The sequence below is a fragment of the Labrus bergylta genome, chromosome 21, assembly GCF_963930695.1.
Source record: "Labrus bergylta chromosome 21, fLabBer1.1, whole genome shotgun sequence".
NCBI lineage: Eukaryota > Metazoa > Chordata > Actinopteri > Labriformes > Labridae > Labrus > Labrus bergylta.
In genome coordinates, this window is record NC_089215.1 from 12,396,863 (window position 1) to 12,409,788 (window position 12,926).

Sequence of the window (12,926 nt, forward strand, 5' to 3'; positions counted from 1 at the left end):
GTGGGTAGATCTAAAATGAAAGATCACATATCCTTCATGCAATCAATTGACAGAGTGTGTTCATTTAAAAGGAAACTGTTAGTCAACACTGAAACTCCTCCTGCTTAACAGTTCCTCTATCTGACTGCCTTAGCTTTAAGCCCCCTTGTGCATTTTTACTTTCGACATCTCCTTTTCTGACATGAATAGAAATAGAGACTAGGTCGGCCAGTTAATACATGAGCTTCCAAACAAAAGTGTGTGAGCTCATAAAATACAGAATTACAAGGTTTCTCTCATGGGAGTGTCACAATGGCATGGATGATTACTTCTGCAGTATTCCTGACAGGTGAGTTAATTCCTCCTGATTATGTCTTCCATCGTCTCTACTTAATTAAGCTAATGGATAATAATTTCATTTAATGATTAGGATTCAATTAAAATCTTCATCATCTGTCAGATGTATTCCTTATGCTTTACCTTTAAATACACTGCTGAACACTTTGTAGAAAAACAGTTAAGATGATCAGTTCCACATTTGCATTTTTTTATCTTTGAATTTGTAACCAGTTAAAATATTAAATGAAGCAGAAATAGGAGCGTAGTGAAAGGCTTCCTACCGCTGCTGAAGTATTTCCTGCTATTGCTGAATATGTAAATATATTCATTTATGATTCAATGTAATATCACAACAGCAGTAAAACACAAAGAACTGGATTGATAAGTAACAGGAGTGTTCAGAAGATCAAGGCGATGTTGACTGTGTGTATTTTCGAGAGTTATTCCTGCTGCTTGAAGTCATAAAAGCTGCAGAAGCCAAACAAATGTTTCCAATGCTGACAAGAAATAGAAGAAACCAATCTCATGGAGCTGATTCATTATCTGAAAAATGATGTATGCAAAAGTTAAAGGAATAATACCAATTTGGGAGCAAAGACTAGGCACTGCAATGCACAAGTTATCAAAATGTATTGATGTCCATTTAAGGTGTCAGTCTGAGTTGAGCAGATAAGAGGAAGCCTGTGTTTCCTTAAAACACACCATCAAATGAATCAATACATTAAAGCTTTTGATTATTAACACAAGGAAGTCATTTGTCATGCTGTATGAATCATGTTCATTTTCAGAGACACTCATGTTGTGACCAAATAAGGATAAAAAGGTTGACAATAAAGCTTTCTTGACATCAGGAAATGCTGTGGGATTACAAAAATAGAAATAAGGCCTTCTACATGTTCCTATGTCACAACTTTGTCTTTACCTTTAGAGTTACTTTAAAGGAAATGCTAGAATATATATTTCTAGCTCTTAAAAGGGGGATAATTATGACATAGAACCACTATCACAAATGATCAGAAAGACAGACAAACATCTCCAAAATGTCTTCTGGAATATGTTTTGAATATGAAGGATTATGTTGTGTCAATAAATTCAGAACAAGAACCTTTCTGACTTTGGCTCTCTCTAGTGGCATTATGGAGAAAGACAATGGCAGACATCATCCATAGATCATATAGTTGATCACTTTTCAAACACTCCAAATAACATAAAATGTACAAAACACATAATCTGAAACATGACCTTCTTCTTCTTCTTTTCCTCAGTGTTTAAAGCTGCACTTTGTTTTAATATCGACCCTGTGGCCTGGAAGACCTTTGAAGAGGATGCTGAAGGTTTTGGATACCAGGTTGTGCAGAGAAACTCTGAGTAAGTCAAATCATAGATTTTGAAGGGGGGTATGGGTTCACACTTGTCATTTGTCAACAACTTTGGTTATTTTCATTTCTTTTATTTCTGCTATCATATCTGTTGTGTCAGGAGCACTCAAGTGTTTTGCATTTAAAAAAAATGATGGATGGATTTAGCTTCACTTCTCTCAACAATACGTCTCTTTCACTTGTCTCTCTGGTTTTATTCCATCAGCCTGCTGGTCAGTGCTCCTCTTGAACAATATTCTCAGACAGGAAGAGGTGTAATCTATAAATGTTCCACCACTTCCTGTGCAAGACTGTCACTTTCAAGTAAGCAACCTCTCGTTTCCAAATGCTGCAAGATTAAATAACAAGCTTTAGAATGTATGTTTAAAGAAATATTAAGCACACTGTTACTAGGAAATATAAGGGAATGACTTTCTTGCAGTTTGTTTGTTGCGTTTTTGCATATTTTGGGACTGAAATTTTAAAAAAATAATTTATCAAAATGCAAACATTTTGCATGGTTTGATGAAAACTAATAAAGGTAAACCACATGCAAAGTTAAATGCTAAATTTGCCTTTTCCGTGAGCCATTTGCAACCATGGAACTCGACAAGAACAGGTTGTTGAACATTTGACTAATGCTGCTAGGACTTATCAGAATACATAGGGAAGTATGTTTGGGTTGTAGTCACTGAGCCTGTGATTTTTTTTATGCAGCGCAACAAATTGCAGTCAACATGTCCCTTGGTCTGGAAATGGCAAATGATCCCAAGACACAAAAAACATTGGTAAGCAGAAGAACTGAAGAGACTGAAAGAGCATTTCTGATATCAACGCATAGATCTGCAAATGGATACATATAAATAACTGTGTCTAAAATAAAATGATTTTCCTTATATTTGACATTATTCTGTTAAAGATCTGGGACATGATAGCCTTTTTGCTTTTATTTATGTAGGTGTGTGGACCAACCATCCCAAAAGACTGCCGAAGTATCACCATGTATGACGGTGTATGCTTAGAAATATCCAAGAATGATCAGTTCCTACGTTCAATGCCCTCTTCCCCTATAGGTAAATATTTGGTTTTATAAGAGCAAGAAACATTTAATCAAATAAGTGTAGTAAAGGTCAGATAATATTTGCATATATCTGAACAAATTAATTACTCCGGACACATAACAGAAGATGCATAGTGGCAGAAATCAAAGCATCTGATTAGTTGTCATATTGCTTATACAGGTACATCTGACCGCCTGACCAGGCAGACACTACACCCATTAGTAATGTAGAAAAATATGTGTAATAAGTGTTAAAACTACTTGACCTGAATGGAAACTGCAAACACTCTCTTCTTTTTGACAGAGTGTCAAGCCCAAGCAGACATCACATTCCTGTTGGATGGCTCAGGCAGTGTAAAGCACTGGGATTTTACCAAGATGAAGACTTTTGTAAAGGAAATGATCAAATTGTTCCAGGGTAAAGACACAAAGGTATGTTTGTGTTCATGCACGCCAGTCAAACAACAGAATCGCGCTGATTATTTGAAAAAGAAAAATCCAGCAGTCCTGGGCTTTATACAATATGAAATTATTTTGTGTTCTAGTAGCATTTAACTAATACATAAACATATCATTGAATTAATATTTTTCTTCCTTGTTGCAGTTTGCCATCGCCCAGTTCTCCCATAGGTTCCAAATCCATAATTTCTTCAGTACATTTGATGCTACAAGTTGGATTCATCAAATTGACAACATACAACAGCTTGAAGGGGGTACATATACAGCAGATGCCATCAGACGTGTTGTGTAAGTGCATCCAAGTTGTTGATGACAGTACCTCCTGCTTTTATTTTTACAGACAGGAAGTGAATTGTAGTCTAAAATTGAACAGTTTAAAGTTCACTACGACAAGTTGAATAGTATATGATGTTTTAAAGATTTGAAATTGCACATTATTCAGGCCTGCACTTTTCCAAAGTTGTTTGTAGAAAAACATGTTAATATTAACGCACATGGGTTTAAAACCTTCATGATAAAAAAAGACAGTGGAGCAACTTGGATTTTATTCATGTACAATGATGAAACTAGACTGATACGTAACAGGAGAACTTTGAGAACTAATTGGCACAACTTATATCCATATATGTAATCCTTATTGAATTTTCGTTATGCCTCCAGCCCAATACAATGACCTCCATTGAATGACAAGTCCTTTGCAGTGCTCACAGAGTAAAAAAAAAAAAAAATCAATGCTGAACCTTTACTCTCATTTGCATAAACTATTAACCACCAAAGAGATAAATATTTTAAATCTGGTCTGAATAGAGATATGCAGCGACTTAATTCTAGTTGAAGAAAGGGTAAAACACATTATTATAATATAATTGAACTTCCTGTTTAGTTTCTTAAAGTATAAATGGTTTTTTAACACTGCAAAACAAGATTGAAAATCTGTATTAAAAGCAGATCTTTTCTTTTTCTTTTTCACAGACAGGAGATCTTTATTGAAAGTAAAGGTTCAAGGAAAGATGTGAAGAGAGTTTTGATCATCATTACAGATGGAGAATCTAATGACAAATATAACTTGAACAAAGCAATACAATTAGCTAATGATAAAAAGATAGTTCGATTTGCCATTGGGGTAAGTTGTATCTGTGTTTATATCTCTGTCTTGTGCTTAACCTGCGTCAAATGTGACAATTAAGAGCTTAAGCAGAGCCAGTATTTGACCTTCAAAGTACAATATGTTGAACACTTTTTCCAAACATCCCTAGGTTGGGAATGCATTTAATTCAGCGGATGCCAAAAACGAACTGGAGAGGATTTCATCTTCTCCTTCAGCAGACCATGTGTTCAGGGTGGGAAACTTTGATGCGCTTGATAAAATAAGAGAGACTTTGCAGGAGAAAATCTTCTCCATTGAAGGTACGAATGTAAACTCATAATATTTCCAGTTGAAATGAATCTAAGTTTTCTTGTTTCAAAAAGTTTTAGTTTTTTTGGTCAGTTATAAAAAGACTCTTTTCAAGCTGACCATCCATTTATTAAATGTAAGTCAACAGTAATATAGTTGTTTTCTTTAGTACACCGCTGTAAGTCCAATAATAAAAAGTAGGAAGGAAGATAATTCAAGCTACGTATGTGCTCATTTATGTTGCTTTCACAGGATCTCAAACGGCCGGAGAGACACTGAAAAGAGAAATGTCTCAAGGTGGATTAAGTGCAGCTTATGCTTCTCAGGTGATTACAATTACAAGATATCCACTAGACAGTTGACAGTCATAAACTTTTGAATGTGTGAATTGTTTAGCCTTCGACAAATGTTCTGTGGCACAAACTCGTTCTTGAAATGTCTTAATTAATTAAAGGGAATACGGATGAGTATCGTTGGCGCTAACCAGTGGAAGGGAGGCTTTGATAAATACTCATCCACATCCCAACGCAAAAGCTATGAACCTGACAACATTTTGCCTGACAGTTACCTGGGTAAGAACATGAAAGTTTTCCTTATGTATCTGCCTGCATTAAAAAAAAGACAAAATGCTGTTGTCCCAGCCCACAACACTGTAACAGATATCCACTAGACAGAAATCCTACAATAAATAAAATAACTTTAAAAAAGAACCCAAACAGTGAAAATAATTTTAGATTAAATATAAAAAAGTCATACAGTGTCGTTAAAGTGCAAAGGTCCATTAGCTACAGTTCGTGTGGCAGGGTGGCACAGTTTGTTTATGATCCTGAAGGAATAAAAACTGGATTCAGCAGCTGGATTTGGTACCGCTTGTCTGATGGCAGGACGGAGAACAATTTGTGGGACGGGTGGGTAGGGTCCTTAATGTTGCTGGAGGCCTATCACTGATAGATCACAAGCCAGAGGGGGAAAAGGGGCACCAATGATTTTGCTGGCAGTCTTCACCTCATCCTGTATAGCTGCTGTTGTTCGACTATTGCCAAACCTGGAAATGAGTAGTGTAAAAAATGCTTAAAATGGTGATGATGAGACTTACCCTTTTTAGTCATCAGAGGGGATGGGGACGCTGTTGAGCCATTTAGTCTATGGCAGAGGTGTTGACAGAGGAGGTTAGATTGCCTGCAAAGTGCACACCTACGAAATATTGGGTTGCTGGCCCTCTCCTCAGCTGTGACTCTCTTATTCCAGGTTACTCCATGGCAGTTGCTGAAACCAGGCAAGGCTCTTTGACAATTGTTGGCGCTCCAAGACATGGTCATGTAGGAGCTGTGATGGCAATTCAAGAAAACAACGCTGAGCAAATGATCGACCCAACCAAATATCAGGTTTGTGTTTATACCAAGAGAGGCTATGAAAGATAATGTCAAGAAAATGAAGAAAAATAGCTTAATTTAGTCTCCTTTAATGTGATCATTTGGTTGACAATATGCCACTTACTTCAGTTTCAGAGTGGAGAATATTTTGGGGCTGAGGTTTGTGCAATGGATTTGGATCGTGACACCTACACTGATCTAATCCTCATATCGGCCCCGATGTACGTAGACGATGACAGAGAGGGAAGAGTTTATGTTTGCCACTTAACTGGTTTGGTAAATGACTTTTATCTAGTTTTATTTATGAAGTTGTGTGTTTCTCATGTAAGGCCTGTGCAAACGTTGACTCTCATCCTTGTGTTTTCACCAGAAAGTGGACTGTCACTTAGATTCTCCATTGGTACTGGGAGGGGCTGAATCTGAGAAAGGAAGGTTTGGGTCTTCCCTTGCCGTATTGCCTGATCTGAACAATGATGGTCTCCATGATTTGGCTGTTGGTGCACCTTTGGAAAATGACATGAAAGGCAGTATCTACCTATTTCATGGCGAGGGAGGACACAGAGGAATTAATCCTGATTTCTCACAGGTTAGCAATTATGGTAGATGTAGAGAAGCCACAATTTCATTTAAGGTTTTTAAATGTGTGCTTTCAAGTTTGCCCCTCAAGCTTATATAAGATCAAGTATCATATACAACATAGCTGTTGTCCACTTAACAATATAAAACATGTACTTAGTCTCATTGTCTACACTCATTGGTTTCTGAAGAGGTTTTATGAACACCAACTATTTAGCTGTTTTAATGCGGCATGGTAACTCCAACTAATTTCCTGATAACTGAGAAGAAGGCTTTCTGCAAACCTCCTGGCCAACATCTACAATGTGCCCTGTTATCAGTCAAATCAACCATGCCCCTTATTCTGCCTCCTTTTCACCATAACATATACAAAGCAATTGATTTACATGTCAAATAAAAAAATTATCCCCTAAATATATATTACCAAAAAATTAAATGAGCTATAGATACTAAAACTGTCTAAACATGTTTATTTCTGCTGTGATAATGTGCATTTCAATATGGGCTCCAATGAGGATTCATTTGTTTATGGAATAAAATCCATACATTTTTTTATACAGAGAATCACTGGTTCTGAAGTCAAGTCACGACTGATGTTCTTTGGCATGTCGATCAGTCAGTCGTCTTTTGACCAGAGTGAGGACGCCCTGCCAGACCTAGCAGTGGGCTCAAAGGGCAAAGTTGTTCTACTAAGGTAAGCGGTTCTTGTTATAAATATAAGTCTCTGACATAACTCTACGTTCGGTGTTAATTCATAAATTAAATGTTCAAATTTGAATTTTAATGTATACCAGTCAGAGATTGATAAAACATTTTTTTTGTTTCTTTGCTCTATTTAAGGACATATGTATTCACAAGGGATTGATTCAGGCCTTTTAAACTAGTCCATTTGGTCTTCTGTTGGACCAAAACCAAAGTTTATGTTTTCCTGCTCTGTTCATTTCCAGATCGAAGCCAATAGTGATGGTTGAAGCTACGATAACATACAAGCCAAACCAAGTCTCCACTCAAAACTCAGACTGCTTAGTACCATTGCAAAACACGGCTAAAATCTGCTTTCAGATGACCAAAAACTCTAAAGTGGAAACAGGTTCCTATTTCTCTTGAATCCTCTAAACCACATAGATACTCCTTCCAATCCAGGCCTTTCTATGACTAACTTCTTAATAATTCAAATCTATTTCAGCTCAAGCAAGGATCAACTACACTCTTACGCTGGATGCCACCCGCAGGGCGCCAAACAACCGAGCTTTTATCAGAGATAAAATACGAGAGGAGACCAGATCAATTATTCTTATTTTACCGCAACAGCAGTGCAACAATATTGACTTCTTTGTTCAGGTGAGCTCTCAGACGACGAAAAAATTAAATCTGGTCCACTTTGTAGTGTATGGGCCTTTGAATGGCATAAGAAGAAGTGACTATAACTTGCTTCTCACATACTGAAAAGTGTCAAGTTTGAAGTATTTCTCAATCAGTTCCTTTTCTTGCAGGCTTGTCCAGTGGATGCTCTAAATGAACTGCGTAATGAACTCAGGTTCACCTTTGAAGGCTTGCTCTCTAACACAGGTCTTAGCCCAAGTCTTGCCCAACAGGCTCAGACAACAAACTATTATCCTGTAAGTTATCTTTGTAAGACTCCTTCATTTATTGGTCGGTTTGAACTTGCTTTTCAATACTTTTAAGATGTTGTCTTTATTGAAATAATTGAACATCAAAGCCTGCCCTTTCTGGGGTAAAATACAACTTTTATGGCAAAATTATACGTGATTTCTTGTCAACAAAATTGTACATTTCAAGATATTTAACATATGGAGGGCTCTGTAATGCAATGTGATTCCATCTAAGCAATGTTCACTCATTACTACATTTAATTCTAAAAGTAGGAACACAAACCTATAACTGATGTTTTGTGTGCTATCACTTTATTATCCTAATGTTGTTTACCTCATACTCTCTTCCACAGTTAGGATTTGAGATCAACTGTGGCAATGACGGCAAATGTGTAGATAACATGAAAGTGGATTTCAACTTTACTAGGTGAGTTGCAAAAATCAAGTCATACTGGTGTTTCAGGTCAGATGACAAGAGAAAGTTTGCACATTTACTTTTAAAAGCATGCCCTTTTATTTCCTTTATTTCAGTTGTGTTGTTAAGTATAGGGAAATTCAAGGCACAAATGTTTCAGCTTTGCTTACTAGCATACTAGTTGTAAACATGTAAGCCTTACTGCTATTTAAGAAACCTCAAATTCCTATGTATGTTTTTTAGTTATTACTCCAGGTGTGGCATATCAAAGACAGTCCTCTAAGCACCCACTTGAGATTTTCCATAAAGTCATATTAAAACTGTGCTTACCAACCTTAGCTGCCTTTGTATTTTATGTTGATTAGTTAGTAGGCCAAATGATAAGAACCTAAACTGAGATCGTGAACAAAGACCGTTTTAAACATGGACGTAGTCTCAGTCACTGTGAACCCATGAAGAAATGAACCATTGAGACTTAATCTGTGTTTAAAACCAGTAACATGTTTATTTCTGCTGTAAAAATTTGAATTTATGGAGATTCCTTGGCTGTTGGAGCCAGCCTCTAGTGGGCTTTTGAGGAACTGCAGTTCCTTTGCACTTCTACATTGGCTTCATTTTTTAAAGACAGAGGTTGATGCTTGATCGTAACCCATTTTAATCTTGCATACTGCCAAGCTAAGGTCAAGCTTCTAGCTCAGAGCATTGCTGCACCTTAGATATAACAGCATAATGACAATAATGATTTCATAGCTTTACAGTGTTGTGAAAGCACGAAAGGCCAGATGACACACAGGAGAAGCTACACGTACAAACACTTAAGACACACACACACAGCACTGTTCCCCGCTGCCTGCGCCAACATTACACATTGTCTGCATCTTCACCGCATTACGCCTCTGTTACAACCATGCAAGGTGGATATTGGGCAAAACATCTCTCCTCACCATTCTACCTCCATTCTTTGATATTGTAGATGGGGGCGTAAGTATCCCGCTTTGAACTGGCATCTGTAAGTGCCATAAGTCTTGTCCTCCCCTACCTTCACTTTTCTCTTTCCTTGTTATCTGTCAGATCTTCAGAGGTTAGAGTTGGCATCGATGAACTGTTGGATGTCACTGTCTCAATGGAAAACTCAGGGGAAAACTCCTACAACACTCATGCCATTCTAACTTACCCGGCTGGACTCTCCTTCAGGAAGTTTACGATTTTGCAGGTGAGGCATAAGGGTCAAGTCTGTATCAATTTCATCTCTGGTCTGTTTTTCTCTCATGTCACACGGAAAAGCCTTTTTTTTTTTTAAATATAGGGAAGAATTGAGTGCAATTCATTGGACAGTGAGGATGGTTTATCACGAGGAAAGACAGACTGCACTATTGACCAGCCCATTTTCAAGAGTGGCACTACGGTTTGTTTTTTTTTTTTTTTTTAGAAGATGTCATCTCACCGCTGCAGAAAGGGAAATATCTCTGATAGCTCTCATTTCTTGAATTTTAGGCTCTTGTCATTGTCTCCTATGGGATTGAATCCAACAGTCAACTTGGCAACAATATATATTTTACTGCAAATGCTACCAGGTAACAAAATCTTAAGTATTCAGTTGTGTTTGTGTGCAATAGTCAATTCCCAATTTGTAAAATGATTGGACTTCTCCTTTAGTGGGAATCTGGAGCACTCCCCCTCAAGTAAACTCTACAAAAAAAAAGATATTGGTGTGAAGTACAGCATTTTTGCAACAATTGAAAGGTTTGTGTTGCTCTATGTTGAACAAAATTGATTACTTAAAATAAATTCATAATTTTTATAATTATACAACTTCTTTTCTTATTATTCATAGTGGACATTTTATCAGCTAATATTGAATTTGTCTCTTTAGTTCCCTCAGCTACAGAAATTTCACTTATGGAAAAAATGACTTGCAGAAACCAGTCCAGCAAACAATTTCGGTAAAATCTCTTATCATTACAACAGCAATTATTTTAAAATGTATTCTCTATTAAAAAAAAAATGTCATACTCAGGTAGTGCTTTATTCAAGTACCCCATTTGTTTTCCTCCTCTCTCTAAGGTCGCAAATGATATCAGAGCTCTGAATTTCCAAGTAGTGATCAGGGTGCCTGTAAAACTTGGTGATAAAGACATCTGGGTGGATTCAAGCAGTTTTCAGGTGAGTTGGGATTTTAATCCAATAAAAAAAGTCTCAATTTTAGCTTTTTTTGTTTGCATCTTCAGCCTTACAGAACATTGCATTAACATGGTTATATGAGGATCAGATGTTGTTGTCTGTTAAACTGAATAATAAGCTTTTTATTTTTCAGATTCCGGGCTGTCAAAGAGAAATGGATGTGAACTCTCAAGTCACAGATTTCATTGTACAAACACAGAAAAATAAGATAGTGGTAAGTATGCCTCTACTGCACAGCCTATTGCATAGAATTATATCTGTACATTTCTAACCCTATGTTTCTTCTTTTAGAGGAAACAATTAAAATTGCATTACACAACCCTACGACGGAGGATTAGGGCCGCGTTAATTTAAAAAAAAATATATATTCCGAGACTAAAGTCGTAAATTTACGAGAATAAAGTCGTAAATTAACGAGAATAAAGTCGTAAATTAACGAGAATAAAGTCGTAAATTTACGAGTTTGAGACCAGCCTTTGCGAAAATGATGAAAGTAGAACTCTTAAAGTCTTAAAAGAATAAAGTCGTTATTTGAGTCTATATCAGAAGTGCAGCAGCAGCATGTTCTCAAATGACAAACATGGTGCATCTTGTTATACTTTAGTAAAGGTTTCACTATAAGAACATAGGCTACTTCCCACTACACAAGTAGTGGGAAAAAAACGTTATAGTTCAAGAGAAGTTTTCACTTCAATTTGCAAGACCTTGTTTATCTGTAAAATAATGTATGAACAGGACACAGACTGGCTCTGCACATGAGACACTTCAACAAGGCAGACCGATAACAGACACAAATAGTTGTGTTGGGGCTTTACTTATGCAAATATGAAACTACACATGCTTTTGGCAAAATCATCATCTTCACCGTGTCATAAAATATCAGCACCCTGAAAAGAGACCGCAAGAAACTGTGGCTTTGCCGAAGAAGGAACCACATCGACTTGGAGGAAGTTGTCTGCAGAGGAAAAGACTTTAAGAGTTCTACTTTCATTGTTTTCATGCAGGCTGGTCTCGAACTTAACGTGGCCCTAATCCTCCGTCCTACAACCCCACATTTAGCTGCAGAGTCTTTTCTTTTTTGGAAATAAAATATGGCATCCTTGTGATTCTTGTATACCTAGAGTTCTTTTTTTAAAAATGTTGGTATACAGAGACTTAAAGGTCTACGTCTTTCTTTGCCTTTTTCTTTTTTTCCAATCCCAACAGGACTGCTCTGTTGCCATATGTGGTGTGTTCAAGTGCAAAACATTCATTGGAAGACTGGAGAGTAAAAAGTATCAAATCTCTGCCAACCTGAGCTCTCAATGGATAGAACAGGTAAATCATGTGTATAATATTCAACTTGAATTTGAAAGTTGGTCAAATGTAGCTCATAATAACATTGGATAATAAATATTATCCTATAAAACTTTCATTAATTCTCAAACAGATTGGACTTCAATCTGCCAAATTTATCTTGACCAGCACAGCCACTCTGGAGTACAACACAAGCCAGTACATTTTCTTTTCAACAGGATCTAGTAACACTGCCCCTGTTCGCAAGGTGATTACACAATGATACACCTTTTCATGCTTTTTAAAGAGTTTCAATTTAATCCACACCCTGTCCTTTTTTTCTGACAGATTGAGATGGTGGTAGAGGTGTATGCTGAACCTGACTTCACCAAAGAGATTGTTGGAGGATCTCTGGGAGGGCTGGCTCTACTGGCTTTACTCACTGCTGGCCTATATAAGGTGAGAAACTGTAGACAAACTCTTTCAGTTCATAGGCAGCTTGAAAGGATTTTAAAAATATTTTGACTTGTAGAGTTTTCTCATATTGGGCTCGACTCATTGTGCATGTTTGAATGTAATAGCTCTTGTGTTCTGCTCTCAGGCTGGCTTTTTCAAGAGTAAGTACAATCAGATGATAACAGCGGATGCAGGAGAAGGAGGGAGTCCAGGTGGTGAAGAAGCCCTCTCACCATAATAATGATATATATTTATCTGCTTTTTTACTTCTGCCAGCTAAACGTGTAATTTCATAGTTGTTTTATAGTTCTTGTTTGATGCTCACTTAAAAAAAATGTATAGAATGCAGCCTTTGCTGACAAAGTAAACTGCTTTGTTTAGACTAAATCATCACATTTTACTGATCAATGTTTTTGTTATTAAAAAGACTTTTGATATGCTTCATC

At 36.9% G+C, this 12,926-nt stretch overlaps 1 protein-coding gene across 1 annotated transcript; it reads left to right on the forward strand.

Moving 5' to 3' along the window:
* The first annotated feature begins 140 nt into the window (after positions 1–140).
* Positions 141–12,924, forward strand: LOC109987430 (integrin alpha-M). The gene is made up of 30 exons (XM_020638508.3): positions 141–328; positions 1,584–1,686; positions 1,903–2,000; positions 2,394–2,464; positions 2,635–2,749; positions 3,041–3,168; positions 3,341–3,483; positions 4,168–4,318; positions 4,452–4,602; positions 4,844–4,917; positions 5,046–5,163; positions 5,840–5,976; positions 6,094–6,240; positions 6,335–6,550; positions 7,101–7,234; positions 7,488–7,630; positions 7,727–7,881; positions 8,034–8,159; positions 8,507–8,580; positions 9,640–9,781; positions 9,875–9,973; positions 10,063–10,142; positions 10,225–10,311; positions 10,442–10,511; positions 10,633–10,731; positions 10,883–10,963; positions 11,956–12,066; positions 12,179–12,292; positions 12,373–12,483; positions 12,626–12,924. The coding sequence occupies exons 1-30, from the start codon at positions 292–294 to the stop codon at positions 12,716–12,718; spliced, it is 3,408 nt and encodes a 1,135-aa protein (XP_020494164.2). The 5' UTR covers positions 141–291; the 3' UTR covers positions 12,719–12,924.
* The last annotated feature ends 2 nt before the right edge of the window (positions 12,925–12,926 follow it).

Excerpts from the sequence above, each read along its gene's own strand:
- LOC109987430 (XM_020638508.3), top strand. The coding sequence starts at position 292 with ATGGCATGGATGATTACTTCTGCAGTATTCCTGACAG. Across the intron at positions 3,484-4,167 it reads GATGCCATCAGACGTGTTGT|ACAGGAGATCTTTATTGAAA; the intron begins GTAAGTGCATCC and ends TCTTTTTCACAG. Across the intron at positions 4,319-4,451 it reads TAGTTCGATTTGCCATTGGG|GTTGGGAATGCATTTAATTC; the intron begins GTAAGTTGTATC and ends AAACATCCCTAG.